The following is a 21,898-nucleotide window of genomic DNA, read 5'->3' as shown; positions in this document are numbered from 1 at the left end:
GTTTTATTGGCGTGATGCTTTCATGCAGATGGGCCATATGTAAGCTACTCCCTCCGTCCCGTAATGTAAGACGTTTTTTGACCAAACTATGTGCACAACATGGTTTTCTACCTGCATTACCTCAGCCTAAGTTGAGTGAAAGACCTAAAAACAGTGAAGGCTAACAGCCGCCTCCGACGTGTGTGCAGTGATGCAAACGCCTTGCCAAAATCTGAGCATGATAGCTGACAATTCATCTCCTACACGAACCCCTCCTATGTAGTACTCCGTCCCATAATATAAGAGCGTTTTTCAAGTTAACATAGCCTAAAAACGTTCTTATATTATGGGACGAAGGGAGTAGTAAGTACGTAGTAGTTTCCATCACTGGCTTCTCTCGTGGTGACGAGAAACCTTCGGTACAACTTGGGAAACAAAGGTACCCAAAAAGAGAGCCACCATCCGGTTGCTTCCGACGAAGAGTCGTTTTATCCTCGACTTCATCGGCAACCGGTGAGCAGGGTCTGGATTGAACTGCCCGCAGCCGCCTTCTTCTTCTGCGGCTGAAAACCCACCATCACAGGGTTAAAATACATATACACAGCACAGGTTATGGGAGTGGCAGTGCCGGGCAAGCCCACATGTACCTTCTGGTTGTTGAAGAGGTCCTCTGCAATGGATTCCATTTGCTTCCGCCGCTTCTCCTCTCTCATGAAATCGTTCAAGGTGCCCTTCTCATAATCAGACTCTCTACGGAAAGGAAGCAGAATACGATAAGCCTTTCAGTGCAAAACCTACTGATGAACGTCAAATTCCATTGGAAGTCATCATAATCTTACCTGTATGGTTCTTGTGCACATGGAATAAGGGCCTTGAAGCTGTTTCCAGACACGGTTTGCCTCTGAAAAGTCGAAGGTCAGCGATTCTGTGTGTTAGCATTCAACTCTTTGTGCCAAAAAGGACTACACGAGCATATAGAACATACCTTTTTGAATCGTTTGAAGTTAACCCCACCAGTTTCTGTCGACGCGGCAGGAGCTGGCTGAAGGACTCTTTTGACAATCAGATCTTGACTGAAAATAACATGACAAGTCTCTTCCCTGCTACTGTCCAAGTTCTCATCCTTAGGCGCCTTGTTCACGAAAACAGCATCACAAGCCTCATCCTGCACCACCTTGTTGATAACCTGAACATCCTCACCTCCAGCTCTGAACCCAGAAATTGTTGTTTTCTCTATGACCTGAACATCCTCCTCCATGGGTTCCGAAATTTCTTCTTTCTCCAGGTCGTTCTGAATATTGATGCTGACGTTTGTTTCTTCTAAATTTACAGCACTCACACTGCTTGTAACTTTACTTTCTGCTTTATCGTCAGACATATGCTGAATATGGTGCTGAGACTTGCTAGCAGCAACAGTATGATCAGATATTGCAGTATCAGTTTCAACATCAGAATCCGCCACAATAGTTTCATCCGTTGTATTGGAGGATGCAATCATGTCTGGCAAAAAAAAATACATTTGTAGGTTCAATAAGGCTGGTGTTATATATATGCTACTGCTTAATGTTAAGATGTCCAAATATCTTGAACGTTCTCCAAAAATGCATATGCATGGAACTTTTAATACTTACAAGCAGGTGGTTCAATAGCAGCTGCTTCCAAGCGACCAGACAATATAGCAGCAAATAGCTTCACGTCAGTGGTCTTGGACAAAGGAAATAGAGGACGCATCTTACTGAACTCCAAAGGAGATTTTGCAGGAACAAGAAGAATTTGTTGGTCATTGTCTCCAGCTCCAGAGTCCTGTTAATTTCATGCTTAAGTCATTCGTCTGTTTGCACCTCCCATAAACAAAGAGTACACACCCACCAATAACAAGATAAATCGTCATGCAAACAGAGGCAATGAAGCAATCACATAAGGTAGCACCAGAATAAGTAACTGACATTATTATCAGCTCAAGCCCTCTTCATCTAGAATTTGGGTGCATTATATTTTTAAAGAGAAAATGCATTATTCCTCAAAGGTGCGCCCAAAAGAAAAAGAAAAACATTTTATAACATATTAGAACACTTACCTGGCTGTTAGCACAAAACTCCTCAATACTGAGATATTTTGCTCCAGTTGATTCCAGTAGCTCTTGTATTTTCTCTCCAAATTTATACTGCAATTGAATAACGTTAGTCAACAGCAAAATGCCTGACGATATCCTTTCAACTTTAACATACACCACCTTTTCTGACAATCCCAGGATAAAAGTATGGCCTGCTAGGCAATTCTCCATGAGCTTGTTCTCAACCATCTTTATATCCATCCCATCAAGAGTCAAGTTTGGAATATATCTGGATCAAGTACCATGAATATATCACCATCTGTTGTTATGGGAGAACCACAAGTTGATGCAAGAATCAACAGAAACTACAACTCAGGTGCTGAAGGTTGCCCACAGCTTACTGTGTACAAGAAGGGATCTCTGTGTGTATGTTCTTTTCAGCCATCGCCTGAAACAGATCAAAACAAGAACTCAAACCTGAAATATACATATGAATAAGAAAGTGTAAATGACACAAGTGAAATAGTTGATCATTGCTATATAATTTACAGAATCACACCAGAGGACCTCCTCTGTCCATCTATATGCATTAATTTTATTCACATAATTCAGGTTCCCTGGCTAAAAAAGACCATATGAGCATCCAAGCAATGCTGCAGGAGGGACATAGGAAAGTACCTTGAACCAGTTTCCCAAGATGATTGGCTTTTTTGTGATGATTGCATCGAGGAGCTCAGGTGTCAATGGAGATGATTCATCCACAAGAACATGTGTACATGTATCAATCCACTTACGAGTAACATATGCACCTTGGAAGGATAATACCGACTTATCAAAATTAAGTAGCAACAAGCATGGCAAAACCTATGCTTACTAATGAACTGACAGCAAGTACATCATACAAGTGTAGTTACCACTAACCAATAGATGTCATGACAGCCTGCAATGATCGATCAATTCGTGCTGACTTTTTGCCATGAAAAAAGACCACTATGGGGACAAACGAGAACCTGTCAGGAATATCAACAGAACTAAGTGCAACTTATACATCCACCTTTTCAACCAAAGCACCAGTACATATATGAAATAAGCAAAAAATAAAATAAAAATGATTGCATGCATTGACAATCATTTCTTACAGATAGTTGCACATGCTAAATAAAAAAAAAAAGATGTGTGAGCAGGGAAGAAGGCACAAGCATACCGTTGCCCCATTTTTCTTTTATACTAACCTGAAGGTCATGTTGCCATTTCCGAAAGTCACGGTATCGCCGTCGGAAAGCACCACAACTTCATCTTTACGTAGACGACTGCCCTGAGTCCCCTGTACCTTGTTGACAAATGTGCCATATTTTGAACGATCAACTACACTGACACATGAAGGGCTTGCTGGAGCACCAGAACGTGGCTCCCAGGCAACCATCTTTTCAACTGCTATCTCCGCATGCACTCGGGATATCGACGTTTCTGTTTGAACGATATCGCAATCTGTAGCAGAAATGCCGGTGTCAATCTACAGTCTCATACATGATGTTCAATGAATACTGATAGTCTATGAATTCCAAATCACATGCTACTATATTGATAATCTATCAGTTTTAGGGGCTTGCACAAATGGAGACCATATCAACTTTACTGAAAAGAAGAGTGTGGCTCTTGTCCTTGATGGTCTAGTAAATACAGTAGGAAAGATAAAATCCTTGACTATAGACTGCATTTCAGACAAATGAAGGGACAGGACACAAATTAAAATCGTAGGAATCAATCAGCATATCTGAATCCCAAAACATCATCTCCTTTTTCCATCCTGCCAAGAGGTTGTGTACAGGAACTCAACGATTGAACCGCTAACACAGCTATCATATCACCAACCTATGTACTGACTAGTAATTGCACGCAGAAACAAAACCTGAATGAATCACAAGCCTTAAATAACAGACCTTTGCGGCCGACCGTGTACGTCCCGGCGGCGGAGATGTAGTACTTCTGCGCCCCTGCAAGACCCCATGGAAACCATTCATCACCAAACTGGAAGGAAAAAACTTGTGCACTACGAGGTCTGCGGAATCGGAGTGGGGGAGGGGGGTGGCACACCGCGCTCTGTGCCGACGGGGGTCAGCGCCCAGACCATCTCTCTCTCTCTCTCTCTCTCAAGACCTCCTCGCTCTCGTTCCGCGGGTAGAGTCCCGGGGGCCTTTGCAGCCGCGCTGGGTGGTGGCCGGCGGGAGTTTGGTCCAGATGTTCCGTGGCGGCTGCCGGCGTAGCGCGATGGCCGCCTGACACGACACGCGCGGTGGTGGGAGCGACTCCTAGTGTTGCGAGTACGTCTCTGCTGAGAGAATACGTAACAGGGAGTTTCTGCTTGTGTTCGATCTGGGCCGGATGGACCGATAGCTTAGCTAAGTAACTGGGCTTGGGCGCTCGGCCGATCACGACGGTGTAAATTCTATGCAGCTCGTCGTCGGGAAAAGGAAAGCTCGTCGTCGTCAGCTCTAAAAACAAAACTAACACCACTAGGTGCTAGCAGTTTAATCCCCTAGGTAGCTAGGGTTCCACCTATCCCCTGGCGGCGCACCGCTAGGGTTCCACCTATCCGCAACTACACCTAAATCTCACGTACGGACTGGCCTGCGTCGATCTTGACGGACTGCATGGCGGAAAGAGGGAGTGGCAAGATGCCGGCAAGCAATGCGTCAGGGAGTGGAGGAGGGCGCGATGCGCGAAGACCAGATGCAAATCTGGAAGATAGATTTTCAGGGCTAAACCTCCATGGGGAGGAAGAAGAAGATCTGGATCTGTCAGGAGAGATTGAAGGAATAATAGAAGAGACACGTTGGATTGCAATATTTAGGGTTCATACTGCTAAGCCCTTCAGCCATGTTGCTCTGTACAAGGCGATGAGGAACACCTGGGCACCGGTGCAGGGAGTAATCTTCAAGGATAAGAAACCTAATATTTTCCTTGCCCAATTCATGTGCTTGGGCGATTGGAATCGTGTCATGAACGGCGGCCCATGGTTGTTCAGAAATGCCGCGGTGGTGTTGGAGGAATATGATGGACTGACGAATGTAGAGGAGTACAAGTTAGATCGTATTGCAGTTTGGGCACGAATTATGGGCATACCGGATGGTCTTATGAGAAAGACAGAGATTGCTGAGAAAATAGCTAGAAAGGTGGGCTTACCTCCCATCAAAGTTGTTGTCAATGAGGGCCGTATCAATCCAGCAAAATACTTGAGAGCTCGTGTGCACATCATGCTGGATACCCCCATTGTTCGGTTTGTCCCACTGACGTTGAAAGAAAGTAAAAAGTACCCTGTTCAATATGAAAAGCTGCCCGATTTCTGTGATTTTTGTGGCCTGATCGGACACTTGGTAACTGAATGCGGGGATGGCACGCACCCAGTAGAGGATTGCGAGTGGGGAGATTGGCTTCTGGTGAACTTTGATGATCCCTCTAGTGGATCTAGCAGTGGCAGGGGAAGGGGAAATATGGGAAGACCCAGGGAGAGGGATGGAGATCTGGGAAGAGAGAGAGGTAATCATGATAACCCAACTCCAGAAGAGAATAATGATATGGAGATAGTTCATGGTAGAACAACTAACCAGGGGGCTGTTGTCCCTATGGCGAAAAAAAGGCTTATTGGAGATGATGGAACTGTGCTACTCCATGGTGGGAGGGATGGGCTAGCTCCACCACCAGGTTTTGTCAATGAGAAAGTTGGTCTCCTTGAAGCTGGGACAAGTGTAAGAGTGGACAAGAGCCAGACGAGCACGCCTGAAAAGGTTCATGACCCTAAGAGGCTGAGGGCGAATTCAGCCACAGCTAACCTACCAACTGATGAATCGGCGACACCCCTTGAGGGTGATCGCCGGGGTCAATGAAAATCTTAAGTTGGAATAGTCGGGTATTTTAGGCGCCCCGACAGTTCGGTCGCTTCTGGATATCCAGAGGCGGCATAAACCTGATGTGTTTTTTCTGTCTGAAACACATCTGGATGAGGATAAGGCAGAAGCGTTAATGAGGAAACTTGGCATGGACTTTTAATGGTTTGGAAGAAGGAGGTGAGGATCTACTCCCAGACCACTACCCTTGCGGGAATAGATGTAAATGTGCATGAAACCAATGGAAACATTTGGAGGTTGACTGGAATATACGGAAAGCCGAGCTGGGAGCATAAGGATCATACTTTTCAGTACATCCGAGATCTGCATGCACACTCTAGGCTACCGTGGGTAATCATTGGTGACTTCAACGAGATCTTGCTGTCTTCTGAAAAGGAAGGAGGGGTTGCATGGCACCAATCCCGTCTGGCAGCGTTTCAAGATGCTTTGTCTGAATGCTCTCTATAGGATATGGGATATGTTGGTGATAAGTTCACTTGGTTTAGAGGTGGACTGAAGGAAAGGTTAGACAGGGTTGTTACAAATGCTGAGTGGATGGGCATGCACCCGTATGCAGGCCTATGTAATCTAGAGATGGGGAAATCTGATCACCGACCCCTCCTACTAGATACAGAATACCTTGCGGGAGTGGCAGAGAATAGGCCTAAGTACAAACGATGTTTTGAGGCTAGATGGCTAGCAGAAGAAACTGTTGAAGAGGTGGTAAGGACGGCCTGGCAGAAAGCAATTCACCAAGGCTTACACCCAACTATGAAAGGAAAGATTGATTCGGTTCACCTTGACATGCATGAATGGGACAGAAAGACGCTGAAAGGGCCACGAGCCCGACTTAATAAAGCTCAAAAACAGCTAGAGAAACTCATGCAGGCACCTTATACATAGGAGGTCAGGGCAGAGCAAAAGGAACTCTCGATCCTAATAGAAAATCTGCTAGACCAAGAAGAAATTTTTTGGGCCAGAGAGGAAGAGTCAGATGGCTACGCAAAAGTGATCGTAATACACAGTATTTCAACCAGTTTGCCTCAGCGAGGAGAAGGAGAAATATGATTAAGAGGCTTCGTAATAGCAATAACTGATGGACCGAGGGTAATGAGAATCTTAGCCTGTTGATCCGTGATTACTTTGATGGTCTTTTTCAGTCGGGTGATGTAGATTGTGACCAGCAGCTCTTGCAGGCAGTGAAACCATGCGTAACACCTGAGATGAATAGCTTGCTAACAGCAGCTTATACCAGGGAAGAGGTCAAAAGGGCTTTGTTCCAAATTGGGGACATGAAAGCACCGGGGCCGGACGGGTTACATGCGGTGTTTTTCAAGAGATTTTGGCATATCTTGGGGGAGGAGCTCACTGATGAGGTCTTAGAAGCAATTCACATGAGGAAGATACCTGATGGATGGAACCACACAAATATTGTGCTAATCCCAAAGGTTGAAAGTCCAGAGGTAATTACACAATTTAGGCCTATAAGTCTTTGCAATGTGATTTATAAAATAATCTAAAAAATGCTTGCAAACAGGCTAAAGAAAGTACTCCCTGAGATAATATCCCCCACACAAAGTGCTTTTGTACCAGGGAGGCTTATAACAGATAATGTCTTAATTGCTTATGAATGCTTCCATGCAATAAAGAAAAAAACTCATGGTTCTAATGGGTTTTGTGCGGTAAAGTTGGACATGATGAAGGCATATGATCGTGTGGAATGGGGCTTCTTGAGGAAAATGATGGAAAAACTTGGATTTGATTCAAGTTGGATAGAGATGATCATGCAATGTGTCTCTTCAGTAAGTTATAAGATAAGATTTAATGGCACAGAAACTGAAGATATAATCCCCACTCGAGGCTTGAGGCAAGGAGACCCTTTGTCCCCTTACTTATTTCTGCTATGCTCAAAGGGATTATCAAGTATGTTGGCGCATGAGGAAGAGGTGGGTGGACTGGAGGGTATTAGAGTCTGTCGTAATGCACCATCCATCTCCCATTTACTTTTTGCAGATGACTCTCTCATACTTATGAAGGCAAATATGGAGAATGCTATTGCCTTGAAGAGGGTCCTCGATGTGTATTATGCAACTTCGGGACAACTTCTTAGCACGGCAAAATCAAGTGTGTTTTTCAGCCCCAACACAAGTGTAGCCGTGAGGGAAGAGGTTTGCAGAAACCTCGAAATACTAACGGAAGCTCTCTCTGATAAATACCTTGGTCTCCCTACAATTGTAGGTGTGGACAGAAGTGATTGTTTTCAGCACTTGATTGACAGAATCTATCAGAGAATTAAAGGGTGGAAGGAAAAGGTATTGTCAGTCCAAGGGAAGGAAATTTTGTTGAAAGCAGTGGCCCAAGCAATCCCCTCATATGCTATGTCAGTGTTTAAACTGCCAAAGGGAATCTGTAAAGCAATAACAGATGAACTGGCAGGGTTTTGGTGGGGGGATGGTGAGGAGAAGAGAAGGATGCATTGGTTCGCATGGTGGAAATTGTGCATGCCAAAGAGGAAAGGAGGATTGGGGTTCAGAGACCTACACAATTTTAATCTTGCTTTACTAGCAAAACAGTGTTGGCGACTACTCCAGAATCCAGAATCGTTGTGTGCTCAAGTTCTTAGTGCTAAATATTATCCTGATGGGAATATATTGAATGCAGGGCCGAAGAAGGGTTCATCTTTCACTTGGCAGAGTATTGTTGCGGGTATCCAAATGTTTAAAAGAGGATGCATTTGGAGAGTTGGTACGGGAACACATATCAATATTTGGCAAGACCCGTGGATACCTTCGAGTGAGTCCAGGAAAATTATAACACCGCGGGGTGCCACAATGTTGACAGAAGTGGAAGAACTAATTGACCCACATACCGGACAGTGGGATGAGGTACTGATCCGTGATGTTTTTTGGCCGGTGGATGTGTACAGAATACTAGAAATTCCACTCAGAGTGCATGTTATGGAGGACTTTGTATCATGGCACTATAATCAGACTGGAAGCTTTACTGTAAGATCGGCCTATCACACAGAGTTTAAACATCAATTTGGGAGACAAATGGATATGTCTTCCCCACAAGGGAGCCGAGATCAGGACATATGGAAACATGTTTGGGCTCTTCGTGTGCCTGGGAAGGTTAAGCACTTTGTCTGGAAAGTTATCAGAGGAGTTCTACCATGCTATGGAACGCTGGCTGGACGCCACATACCTGTTTCTGGCCAATGCCCAGTATGCAAGGTAGGCTTTGAAGATTCACAACACTGTCTCTTTCAATGTGAGCGTGCGTTGGAGATTTGGGATAACCTTGGAGTTAAGAATGTGATCGAACAATCAGCTATGCAGGATAGATCGAGCTCCTCCATGATGAGCACCCTAATGTATAACCATGAAACCAAGGAGGGCTTACCGATGGCTGAATTATTGGCAGTGACTAGTTGGTACATTTGGTGGCAAAGGAGACAGATGGTGAAAGAGAAAGTTATCCAGGAACCAGACAGAACAGCAGTTTCAATCAGAGTACTTGCTACAAATTTCTTTCGCTCTCTTGCTGTGCATCAACCTATGACAAAACGAGAGCATAAGTGGTAGCTACCGAGAAGGGGAGTTGTAAAGATCAATGTGGACGCTTCATTCTGCTGTGAAAATATGACGGGTGGGACGGGAGCTATCGCGAGAGATGAGCGTGGAGATTTCATTGCTGCCGCTGGTTGGTTTATACCGCATGTGGCATCTTCAGAATCAGCAGAAATGATGGCCATTCGCAATGGATTTGATCTCGCGTCAATGATCGGCTGCTCCGTCTTGCAGATTGAATCCGATTGCTCTAATGCGGTTCAAGCCTTCAACCTGGAGGGCTACTCGGGGCAAGACTCAGCTTTTGTGCTTGAAGGGAAAGAATTGAGAATGGATCTTGCCCAATACGAGATCACTGCTTGTCTCCGTGAAGCAAATGAAGTAGTTGATGCTATAGCTAAATACTCTCTTTCTAATAGACTTTCAGATGTTTGGGAGCGCTCAATCCCGGACTTTATTTCTCAGTTCATTGTAAACGATCTCGCTATTATCTGAGAAATAAAGCTTTGTTTACGTCAAAAAAAAGCTCTAAAAACAAAACTTGAAATACGTACTCTTACGGCCAATTTTGTTATTGCTTCCTCGTCTCTATGAAAAGAGAAGGACGGTCTTGCCCCCTGACAGGATTTGTTAAATTTAACGTTGATGTTTCTTTTAACCATGACTTACTCAGTGGTACGATGTAGAATGTCTTAAGAGACGACAAAGGTAGATTCATCAATGGGGAAATGGTAAGATTGACTGGTGCGCGCATCTACTGATGGCTAAAGTTCTGGCCCTAAAATTTGGTCTATCGCTAGCGCAAAGGACAGGATGCAACTACATTATTATTAACTCAAATAATATGGAGGTGATCGACACCATCAAGGAAGGAGGACGATCGTTGGGGCCAGCGGCGGCAGTTTTTTACGATTGCTTTCATTTAGCTTGTGATTTTTCTATTTCTAGATTCGAGCACCATAATAGAGAAGCAAACAAAGTTGTTCATGAACTTGCCAAATTGACTAGATTTTTGTTCATTTCTGAATGGTTCGAGGAGCCAAATAGTGAAATTGGAGCAATTCTAATAAACGGTGTAATGGTTTTTCTAATGAATAAAGCTCGAGTTTCTTTAAAAAAACTTGAAGTACCAAATGAAACTCTTTTTATTCTAAAAAATGAACTCTTTTTGAAAAATATTTGGGGATGCAAGTGATGTTGGCAACTCAAAAAATGACGCTTTCAAGTACCTACGTGATAGAGTTTGGAACAAGGTCAAGGGATGCATGGAGAAACTATTATCTGCTGGTGGTGGTGAAAAAGACGTTCTAATAAATACAGTTGTTCAGGTTGTCCCTGTTTACTCTATGTCATGTTTCAAACTCCGTAGAGGACTATTTCATCATATTAACTCGCTCATTAGGAAGTTCTGATGGGGGAGCAAGGAAGAAAAAAAATAAGTCAGCTGGGTTTACTTGGAAGCAATAACAATGCCCTAGTACATGGGAGGCTTAGGTTTCACAGACATAGAACTTTTTAACCTAGCCCTATTAGCGACAGGCCTGGCATATACTATATACTCCAGGAACCAAACTCTCTCAATGCTAGAATCCTAAAGTCAAAGTATTTCTCAAATACAGAGTTCCTGCAATTTAAATTGGGGTAGCTCACCGTCACAAGTTTGGCGTCCAACTTTTGAAGGCAGGGGTATTCACGCTCACGGGTTAATTCGCAGAGTTGGCAATGGACAAACGAAACACATATGGCATGAAAACTGGTTGCCTCGGGATTTCAACATGAGAACCATCACAAGCCTAACATCTGACCCGTCTCAGATGGTGAGCGAGCTAATATTACATAATGAGGCAGACTTGAATCATGCACTTGTCAGGAACACATCATAGCCTTCGACGCCAAGGCAATTCTGGCTATACCATTATGCACCAGACCGGTTGACGACTTTTGGACATGGAGCCACGACCCTAAAGGCAATTTTTTATGAGATCAACTTATCATATGTTGGTCACAATGAAGATCCGGCGGGAGGCGTGGCTAGAGGGCCTAGGAGATTCGTCCAATGCTGAAACAGAGCAAAAATCTTGGTGAAATATGTGGAAGGATTAAGTGCCCTAAAAATCAGAATTTTTCTTTGGAGACTAGCACAACAATCTATCCCGTCAACAGGCCTGCTCCATTACTGTAACATGAAAACCACAAGTAATTGTGCTCTACATGGAAGCGAGGACTCATGGCGAAATTCATTGATGGAATGCACTATTCTAGATGCGTTTGGCCCCTTGAAGACGAGGATTTTACGGGTATCATCGACAACACAACTGAACTTGACGCAAGATGATGGATTTTTTGTAACATGGAGACACTCCCGCACAATGACTTGATCCGGGTGTTGGTAACCCTATGGGCAATTTGGCACGCAAGGAGGAAAGCCATCCACAAAAATGACTTCCAAAGTCCCGGTGACACTCATGCATTCATTGATCGTTTCATAGCCGATTTAGTAGCCACCAAACCCACACCCGCTCCACCACATGACCAGGCTCATCATGTTGCTACGCCGAGATGGGTGCCACCTCCAGCGGGCTATAACAAAATCGAAGTGGATGGAGCGGTGTCATGGTCGTATAGGCGGGGTGCAACTGGCACAATTTGCAAAAGTAGTGAAGGAGCTTACCTGCGTGCCTCCGGATCATGTTTGATGGGATACCCGATCCATCATCTCTCGAGGCACTGGCCTGTCGAGAAGTGATGACATTTGAAAGTGCTAGTTATCGACTAGAGGGGGGGTGAATAGGCAATTTTTATGAAAGTCTTCAAAACACGATGGCTTTGAAGACAAACAAGTAAACTTAACCTATATAAACTGCAGCGGAATGTAAACTACACTAGGGTAGCATTAGTCAAGCAGGCAATACAATGGAAGCACAAAGACTAACAACAGCTAGGTAGACAGGATCAGAAAGAAAGACAGTATGAAGTCAAGTCTTCACACAGTGAAGTCAAATGAATCAGGCAGGCAAGCAATGACTTCACGAAGACAAACTGAAAAGTAAGAAGAGTAGAGGATAGAACCAGTTGCTTGGTGAAGACAAGGATTTGGTAGACCAGTTCCAGTTGCTGTGACAACTGTACGTCTGGTTAGGGAGGCTGAGATTGAACTCAGAAGACTGTGTCTTCACCTTATTCCCCTAGAGCTAAGAACACTTAGTCCTTGCCCTATCACTCAGGAAAGTCTTCAAGGTAGACTTCAAAACCTCCACAAACCTCGTTCACGGGTAATCCACAATGACTCTTGGATCCTCAGAACGCAACGCCTAACCGGCTAGAGGATGCATAGTCCTCAAGTGTAACAAGTCTTCAGATCATGCAGACAAAAAGACTTCAGTGATGCCTAACACCCTTTGGCTGTTTTGCTCTTTGTCCTCGCAAGGATCTCACTCTCTCTCTCTCTCTCTCTCTCTCAAAGGCTTTAGAGGTGGGTTGCTCTCAACGACAAAAGCCGTGCACTAACTCTGAGCAACCACCAATTTATGGTGTAGGGGATGGGCTATTTATAGCCAAGTGGAAACCCGACCTGATATGTCCGAAATGACCCCGGGTCACTAAGGAACCGACACGTGTCCAACGGTCGGATTTCAAACACACGCGGCAGCTTGGCTTGGGCTACAAGCAAAGCTGACTCATCCAGTTCTGGATAAGATTTGCTCTCATTGTCTTCGCTCGAAGACATAGGATTTGGTTGAGCATCACATCAGTCACTCTGATTTTGTTCACTTGGACCCCACTTAACAGTACAGTGGTTCCTATGACTCAATAAAGAAGAAAGGAAACTATGAAACAACTATGTCTTCGCACTCCATAGTCTTCAAGTGAATGTATTCATACATCATAATCCTCATCGTGAATGTCTTCACGAACCACCATTGTCTTCAATGTCTTCACACATTTTTAGGGGTCATCTGTGGTTGAAAAACCGAATCAATGAGGGACTATTACCTGTGTTGTCCTGCAATTCTCACAAACACATTAGTCCCTCAACCACGTTTGTCGTCAATACTCTAAAACCAACTAGGGGTGGCACTAGATGCACTTACAGCATTGGTGGTTGATCTATTACAGGCGCATATTATAGCAGGATCTGATTGCAAGGAGGTGGTCTCAAGGCAATGGTGATAAGCATGGTCACATTATCCGGAAATTAAGCTCATGTCTTTAGATTTCGAGCATGTTTTCTTTGTTTTTGAAGGTAGGGCTTCAAACACCAATGCACATAGTCACCGGCGGAGCTACGGCAAGGCCAAAAGGGCCGCGGCCCGCCTAGATCTGGAGCAAAAACAAATTTACATGAAGTCCAGCCATAACAATGTATTGATTTTTAATATGGGGTAACCTGTTTATACTATCTTGCCCGCCCAACGCTTTTTGGATAGCTCCGCCACTACACATAGTTTTGCTAAGTACATGCTTAGTCTCTCTCTTGGACGTCATGTGTGGCTCCTTCAACCTCCTAATGTCCATTGTATTTCTCACAATATTCTTGAGTAATAAATAAAGTGTGTGGTTAGCCTAAAAAATCTCTCAAAACAAAACTCGTTGTAGAAAAAAAATCCTAGATTATGTTTCCACTTTCCAGGATGAACAATAGTCATTAGGAACCGTCGTATTTTTTTCCAAAATCGTGGGCACTGAGTATGCACAGAGAAAAAGAACAAGTGATGCATGCACACTAATAGGTCTTCCACATGATACATAGTTCTTGTAGTCTAGCACAACAAAAATTCCTTTTTATAGCAAATCTGATGCGGAGCATCCTACGGTCATCCCCATTGACCTACCTGTTGGGGAATGTAGCATGCAATTTCAAAAAAATTCCTATGATCACGCAAGATCTATCTAGGAGATGCATAGCAAAGGAAGGGGAGAGTGTGTCTACGTACCCTCGTAGACCGAAAGCGGAAGCGTTTGACAACGCGATTGATGTAGCCGATCTTCTTCTAGCTCTGACCGATCAAGTACCGAACGTACGACACCTCCGAGTTCTTTACACATTCAGCTCGATGACGTTCCTCGCCCTCTTGATCCAGCAAGGTGTCGAGGAAGTAGATGAGTTCCGTCAGCACGACGGCACGATGACGGTGATGGTGAAGTGATCCGCGCAGGGTTTCGCCTAAGCACCATGACAATATGACCGGGGGTGTAAACTATGGAGGGGGGCGCCGCACACGGCTAACAGTTGTTGTTCTATGTTGTAGGCGCCCCCTTCCCCACATATATATAGGTCGGAGGGGAGGAGAGGCAGCCAAGGGGGTTGATACGTCTCCAATGTATCTATAATTTTTTATTGTTTCATGTTGTTATATTATCATTCTTGGATGTTTTATAATCATTTTATAGTCATTTATATCATTTTTTGGTACTAACCTATTGACATAGTGCCCAGTGTCAGTTGCTATTTTTTGCATGTTTTTTACATCGCAGGAAATCAACACCAAACATAGTCCAAACGCAGTGAAACTTTTTGAGGATTTTTTTGGGCCATAAAACATCCAGTGGGCCAGGAAAGCACCTGGGGGTGCTCTGAAGGGAGCACAACCCACCAAGGCGCACCTGGAGGCCCAGGCGCGCCCTGGTAGGTTGTGCCCACCTCGGGTGCCTCCTGAACCACCTCTTTGCTTTATAAATACCCCAATATTCCAGAAATCCTAGGGAGTTGATAAAAATCAATTCCAGCCGCCGCAGAGTCCAGAAACACCAGATCCAATCTAGACACCATCTCGGAGGGGTGCATCATGTCCATTGGTGCCTCTCCGATGATGCGTGAGTAGTTCTTTGTAGACCTTCGGGTCCGTAGTTAGTAGCTAGATGGCTTCCTCTCTCTCTCTCTCTCTCTCTCTCTTGATTATCAATACAATGGTCTCTTGGAGATCCATATGATGTAAGCCTTTTTGCGGTGTGTTTGTTGGGATTCGATGAACTTTGAGTTTATGATCAGATCTTTGTTTTTGTCCATGAAAGTTATTTGAGTCTTCTTTGATCTCTTATATGCATGATTGATTATATCCTCGTATTTCTTCTCCGATATTTGGGTTTTGTTTAGCCAACTTGATCTATTTATCTTGCAATGGGAAGAGGTACTTTGTGATGGGTTCGATCTTACGGTGCTTGATCCCAGTGACAGAAAGGGAAATGACACGTATGTATCGTTGCTACTAAGAAAACAAGATGGGGTCTATTTGTACATAAATAGATCTTGTCTACATCATGTCATCATTCTTACTGCATTACTCCGTTTTTCCATGAACTTAATACACTAGATGCATGCTGGATAGCAGTCGATGTGTGGAGTAATAGTAGTAGATGCAGGCAGGAGTTGGTCTACTAATTTTGGATGTGATGCCTATATAATGATCATTGCTTGGATATCGTCTTATTTCAAGTTCTATCAATTGCCCAAGAGTAATTGTTTTCCCACCGTTTGCTATTTTTCTCGAGAGAAGCCACTAGTGAAACCTACGACCCCTAGGTCTTTTCTCATCATATTTGCCTTTGCGATCTATTTTCCTTTGCTTTTATTTTCAGATCTATTAAACCAAAAATACAAAAATACTTTGCTGCAATTTATTTGTTCCGCGATCTATTTATCCTATCTACCACTTTTATCTCACGTTGTTTGCCTATCTTGAGGCGCCGTACCCGAAAGGGATTGACAACCCCTTTAACACATCGGGTTGCGAGTATTTGTTACTTGTGTGCAGGTGCTGTTTACGTGGTGTGAGGAGGTTCTCCTACTAGTTCGATAACCTTGGTCTCATCACTAAGGGAAATACCTACCGTCTCTATACTGCATCATCCCTTCCTCTTTGGGGAAATACCGACGTAGTTCTAGCAGACATCAAAAGGAATTTTTGGCGCCGTTGCCGGGGAGGATCTTCAACATCAGCCAGGTTCGTAATCACATATCTCATCTCCTCGCAATTTAGATTATTTGCCATTTGCCTCTTGCTTTCCTCTCCCCCACTTCACAAAAAAATTCCGTTTTATTCGCCCTCTTTTTCGTTCGTCGTTTTCTTGTCAGATCTCTTATTTGCTTGAACTTGTCACCATGAATGACTTTGGTATGGCAGAAACAGATGATGGACTAACTCCTAAAATAGAGCGTACGGGTAATCTGGATGCCAAAAATTTTGTCTTGGGGCAAGGTAATTTTATGGGAAAAGAACATATCCAAGAATTTTTCAATTGTGTCGGGAAACTAAGTCTTGATGATATTCCTATACTTAAAAGGACTAAATCTTATGCAGAAGCTATTTCCACACTCGTTATGAAACTTGAAACTAGATTTATTCGTACTCATCCAACCTTGCAAATATTGTTCTATGACTTGCCCATATAAAGAATCCTAAAGCTAAAAAGTTAGCCACTCTTGTTTTGATGAATGAATTTGACTACATAATACAGGAAACTAGGGAAATCTTGGACTTTTATGGAATGAATCGTGAAAACCCCGTGATTGATGAAATTATTTATAATAGTGATAATTCTTTGAGACATTTGCTTGGATATAACCAAATCTTTGATGGGAATCTTAAAAAGCAAGTCCCCATTTTAGATATGATCCAACAAGTTTTTAATGATGTTAATCAACATTATTCTTGGATCACTGTCGGAAAGCAAAGAGGTTATGATAAAAAGCAACTTGATAGTGCTAAGGTTTCCATGGATAACGTGTTTTATGTTTTATTTACAAAACGTCCTGACACAAACACCTCCAAGGAAAACAAGGATAAAGATGACAAAACTTAGATCCTACACGCTATGCCTAGCTAGGGGCGTAAAACGATAGCGCTCGTTGGGAGGCAACCCAACTTGTATATTTTTTTTTGGTTTTCTTGCTGTTTTTAATAGAATACCCAATTATACCTCTGTTTAGATGTGTTTTTTTGTTTAAATTAGTGTTTGTGCCAAGCAAGGCCTTTGGGTTGATTTGGGTAAAAGTTGATTTGATCTTGCTGAAAAACAAAAACTTATGCACTCACAAAAATAGTTTTCATAAATAATAGAAAGTGATTTCGAGTTGATTCTTTTTGTAGAAGATTAATATACAAATTACTCAAGTTTTCCTAATTTCTTAAGATTTTTGGAGTTACAGAAGTATTCGAAATATCCAGATTGCTACAGACTGTTCTGTTTTTGACAGATCCTGTTTTCTTTGTGTTGTGTGCTTATTTTGATGATTCTATGGTTTTCTGATGAGTTTTTTCCATATAAAAGTTGGAATACAATAGATATAATGCAAAAACAAAATATGAGTAGGTTCACAACAGTACTTATAGTAGTGGTTTGCTTTCTTATACTAACGGATCTCACGAAGGTTTTGTTGAGTTTTGTGTGATTGAAGTTTTCAAGTTTTGGGTGATCTTACGATGGATGAAGGAATAAGGATTAGCAAAAGGCTAAGCTTGGGGATGCGGCACCCCAAGATAGTATTCAAGAAGTAGCAAGCAACTAAGCTTGGGGATGCCCCCGAGTGGCATCCCCGCTTTCTTCTAACAACTATCGGTATTTTACTTGAAACTATATTTTTATTCGTCACATATTATGAGTTTTTTTGGAGCATCTTGTATGATATGAGTCTTTGCTTGTTTTGCTTTGTGTTTTAAGTGTTGAATCCTTGCTGAACACACCTTTTTGAGAGATCCAAAAATTATGTTATGCTTGCTCCTATGCTTCACTTTAAATTTTTAGAGCCATGGATTTGCTCTAGTACTTCACTTATATCTTTTTGAGCATGGTGTGCTTTGTTATTTTTGAAGAAATGCTCTCAAGCTTCACTTAGATTTATTTGGGAGTTAGTAATTTTTTTAGAAATTCTCTCTTGCTTCACTTAGATTATTTTGAGAGAAAGAAAAATTATGCTCATGATCTATACTTATATTTGTTTGAGCTTATCAAAAGCAATATATGAAAATAGTCCCAAAGTGATAGATATCCAAGGAGGATATAATAAAAAAATCCATGAAGATCACCGGACAAAATAAACTTGATTCTTAGTAATGGTTTTGAGATATGACGATATGATATGTGAGTCATGTTGATGAGTAATTGTGCTTTAGTAAGAATATTGATGTTAAGGTTTGTGATTCCCAATGCAAGCACGAAAGTCAATAGTTATGCAATGAAATTTATATCCTACTTGCGGTGCATTATTCGGTGTTACTTATGCTTAATGCTTGGGTACGAGATTTTTTTTTGCTTTTTCGTTGGTCGCTTCTCAATCTTTTTGCTAGCCTTCATTTTGCACTAAGTATGATCACTACTTGTGCACCCAAAACCCTTTAAACTAGTTTTGCCATATGAGTCCACTATACCTACCTATATGCGATATTTCCATACCTTTCTAAGCAAATTTGCATGTGCCATCTCTAATTTTCAAAATAAATTTCTCTTTTGTGTGCTCTACCGCTCACGAGACCGTGAGGGGTGGCCAATATTTTCCATGCTAGATGTGTTATTCTCACAATGAGTGTTTATTCAATTGTCATTGCACGAGAGTACGACAAAGGTATTAGGGATGCCCAGTCCCAAAATGAAAAATGAATTTGCTTTATGTTGTCAAATAATAAATTCCTTGGAAAGTGTTGGTATGGAGGGCAACCGTGGATTCGGCTAGCCATGGAAAGTGAAAGTAATGGTGGAAAAAGGAATAAACTTTATTTTCTGTTTGGGAACCGCCTGTGATGTATCTAGCATGGAAAGTGTTGGGAGCTCTAAGTCGTTTTCATTGGTGGGAAAAGTATGCCTCTCAAAAAATGTTTTTATCTCTCAGTTTAAGCTTTGAGCTCTGGCACCTCTACAAATCCCTACTTCCCTCCGCGAAGGGCCTTTCTTTTACTTATGCAATTTTTATTTTGAATTTGAGTCTCCACCTTCTCTTATAAAGCACCAACTAAGGGGCACTATGATCGTATTTGAGCATTGGATGTAGCTAATATTCGAGCGTGTTTCATGAATGGATCAACGATTGAGCATAATGGGCTAGGTATAACTTGCTTTAGTGTTGATATTTTGAAAGACATCGTTGCTCGTTGGTATGCTTGAGTATTAAAGTCTTCATGTCAAAACTAGACTATTGCTTTGAACCATATAAGAGTCCAAATGTCCATGCTATAAAGAAAGGAATTTTGATGAACATGTTAGGCGACATTCCACATGAAAAATTCTGTTTCTATCATTTACCTACTTGAGGGCGAGCAGGAATTAAGCTTGGGGATGCTGATACGTCTCCAACGTATCTATAATTTTTTATTGTTCCATGCTGTTATATTATCATTCTTGGATGTTTTACAATCATTTTATAGTCATTTTATGTCATTTCTTGGTACTAACCTATTGACATAGTGCCCAGTGCCAGTTGATGTTTTCTGCATGTTTTTTACATCGTAGGAAATCAATACCAAACAGAGTCCAAACACAGCGAAACTTTTTGAGGATTTTTTTGGGCCAAAAGACATCCAGTGGGCCAGGGAAGCACCTGGGGGGGGGGTGTGCTCCGAGGGGAGCATAACCCACCAGGGTGCGCCTGGAGGCCCAGGCCCGCCCTGGTGGGTTGTGCCCACCTCGGGTGCTCCCTGAACTGCCTCTTTGCTCTATAAATACCCCAATATTTCAGAAACCCTAGGGAAGTCAAGGAAAATCAATTCCAGCCGCCGCAGAGTCTAGAAACACGAGATCCAATCTAGACACCATCTCGGAGGGGTGCATCGTGCCCATTGGTGCCTCTCCGATGATGCGTGAGTAGTTCTTTGTAGACCTACAGGTCCATAGTTAATAGCTAGATGGCTTCCTCCCTCTCTCTCTTAATAGTCAATACAATGGTCTCTTGGAGATCCATATCATGTAAGTCTTTTTGCGGTGTGTTTGTTGGGATCCGATGAACTTTGAGTTTATGATCAGATCTATGTTTTATCCATGAAAGTTATTTGAGTCTTCTTTGATCTCTTATATGCATGATTGATTATAGCCTCGTATTTCTTCTCCGCTATTTGGGTTTTGTTTGGCCAACTTGATCTTTTATCTTGCAATGGGAAGAGGTGCTTTGTGATGGGTTCGATCTTATGGTGCTTGATCCCAGTGACAGAAAGGGAAAAGACACGTATGTATCATTGCTATTAAGGATAACAAGATGGGGTATATTTCTACATAAATAGATCTTGTCTACATCATGTCATCGTTCTTACTGCATTACTCCATTTTTCCATGAACTTAATACACTGGATGCATGTTGGACAGCGGTCGATGTGTGGAGTAATAGTAGTAGATGCAGGCAGGAGTCGGTCTACTAATCTTGGACGTGATGCCTATATAATGATCATTGCCTGGATATCGTCATGATTATTTAAAGTTCTATCAATTGCCCAATAGTAATTGTTTTCCCACCATTTGCTATTTTTCTCGAGAGAAGCCACTAGTGAAACCTACGGCCCCGGGGTCTCTTCTCATAATTTTTGCCTTTGCGATATATTTTTCTTTGCTTTTATTTCAGATCTATTAAACCAAAATTACAAAAATACCTTGCTGCAATTTATTTGTTCCATGATCTATTTATCCTATCTACCACTTTTATCTCACGTTATTTGCCTATCTTGAGGTGCCGTACCCGAAAGGGATTGACAACCCCTTTAAAATGTCGGGTTGTGAGTATTTGTTATTTGTGTGTAGGTGCTATTTACGTGGTGTGAGGAGGTTCTCCTACTGGTTCGATAACCTTGGTCTCATCACTAAGGGAAATACCTACCGTCGCTATACTGCATCATCCCTTCCTCTTTGGGGAAATACCGACGTAGTTCTAGCAGACATCAGGGGCGCCCCAAGTAGGAGGAATCCTACTTGGGGTCCTCTCCCAATTCAGCCAATCCCCTCTCTTACTCCTATTCGGAGTAGGGAGGGAAGACGGGGAAGGTGAAAGGACATGCGGTGCCCCCATGTTTGGTTTTGGTAATTGATGACAATCTCTATGGTCTAATGGTTGCATTGAGTTATATTTGAAAGTTTTGTCCATAGGCTTTTCTTGAAATCCATATGTTGGTTTCAAGGAGTTTATGAGTTGACCAAGGTGCTATTAAGGAATTATCCAAAGATTGGTCATGTGAGTGTTGAGCTTATTGCAAGCATGTCTTGAAGAAGAAGATTGTGTGATCATTCATGTTTACCTTCAAGACATCATCCAAATGAAGAGAGTTGGAAAGATTCAAGGTTGATAAGACTAAGTCAAGAGTGAATCAAGTTGATCAACTCACAAAGCATAGAAGATGTACCGAGAGGGATCAAGTGATCCCATGGTATGGTAAGCATTGTCCATTGCACTTTGTGTACTAACCCATGGTCTATTGAAAGCACAAGTGCTCCCTAGGTGGTTT

At 42.6% G+C, this 21,898-nt stretch overlaps 1 protein-coding gene across 1 annotated transcript; it reads right to left on the bottom strand.

Annotated features, from left to right (window-relative positions):
- Positions 1-92: 92 nt before the first annotated feature.
- Positions 93-4,353, bottom strand: LOC119333765 (nijmegen breakage syndrome 1 protein-like). Its single transcript, XM_037606545.1, has 13 exons — positions 4,127-4,353; positions 3,973-4,026; positions 3,265-3,520; positions 2,954-3,042; positions 2,711-2,841; positions 2,434-2,480; positions 2,213-2,321; positions 2,057-2,143; positions 1,611-1,782; positions 965-1,479; positions 819-880; positions 627-729; positions 93-542 (listed from the first exon to the last, which is right to left on the bottom strand). The coding sequence occupies exons 1-13, from the start codon at positions 4,161-4,163 to the stop codon at positions 480-482; spliced, it is 1,725 nt and encodes a 574-aa protein (XP_037462442.1). The 5' UTR covers positions 4,164-4,353; the 3' UTR covers positions 93-479.
- Between the last annotated feature and the right edge of the window lie 17,545 nt (positions 4,354-21,898).

This window comes from Triticum dicoccoides, chromosome 1B, assembly GCF_002162155.2.
Source record: "Triticum dicoccoides isolate Atlit2015 ecotype Zavitan chromosome 1B, WEW_v2.0, whole genome shotgun sequence".
NCBI lineage: Eukaryota > Viridiplantae > Streptophyta > Magnoliopsida > Poales > Poaceae > Triticum > Triticum dicoccoides.
The sequence above is the reverse complement of the archived record's forward strand: the minus strand, read 5'-3'. Positions and strand labels throughout refer to the sequence as shown.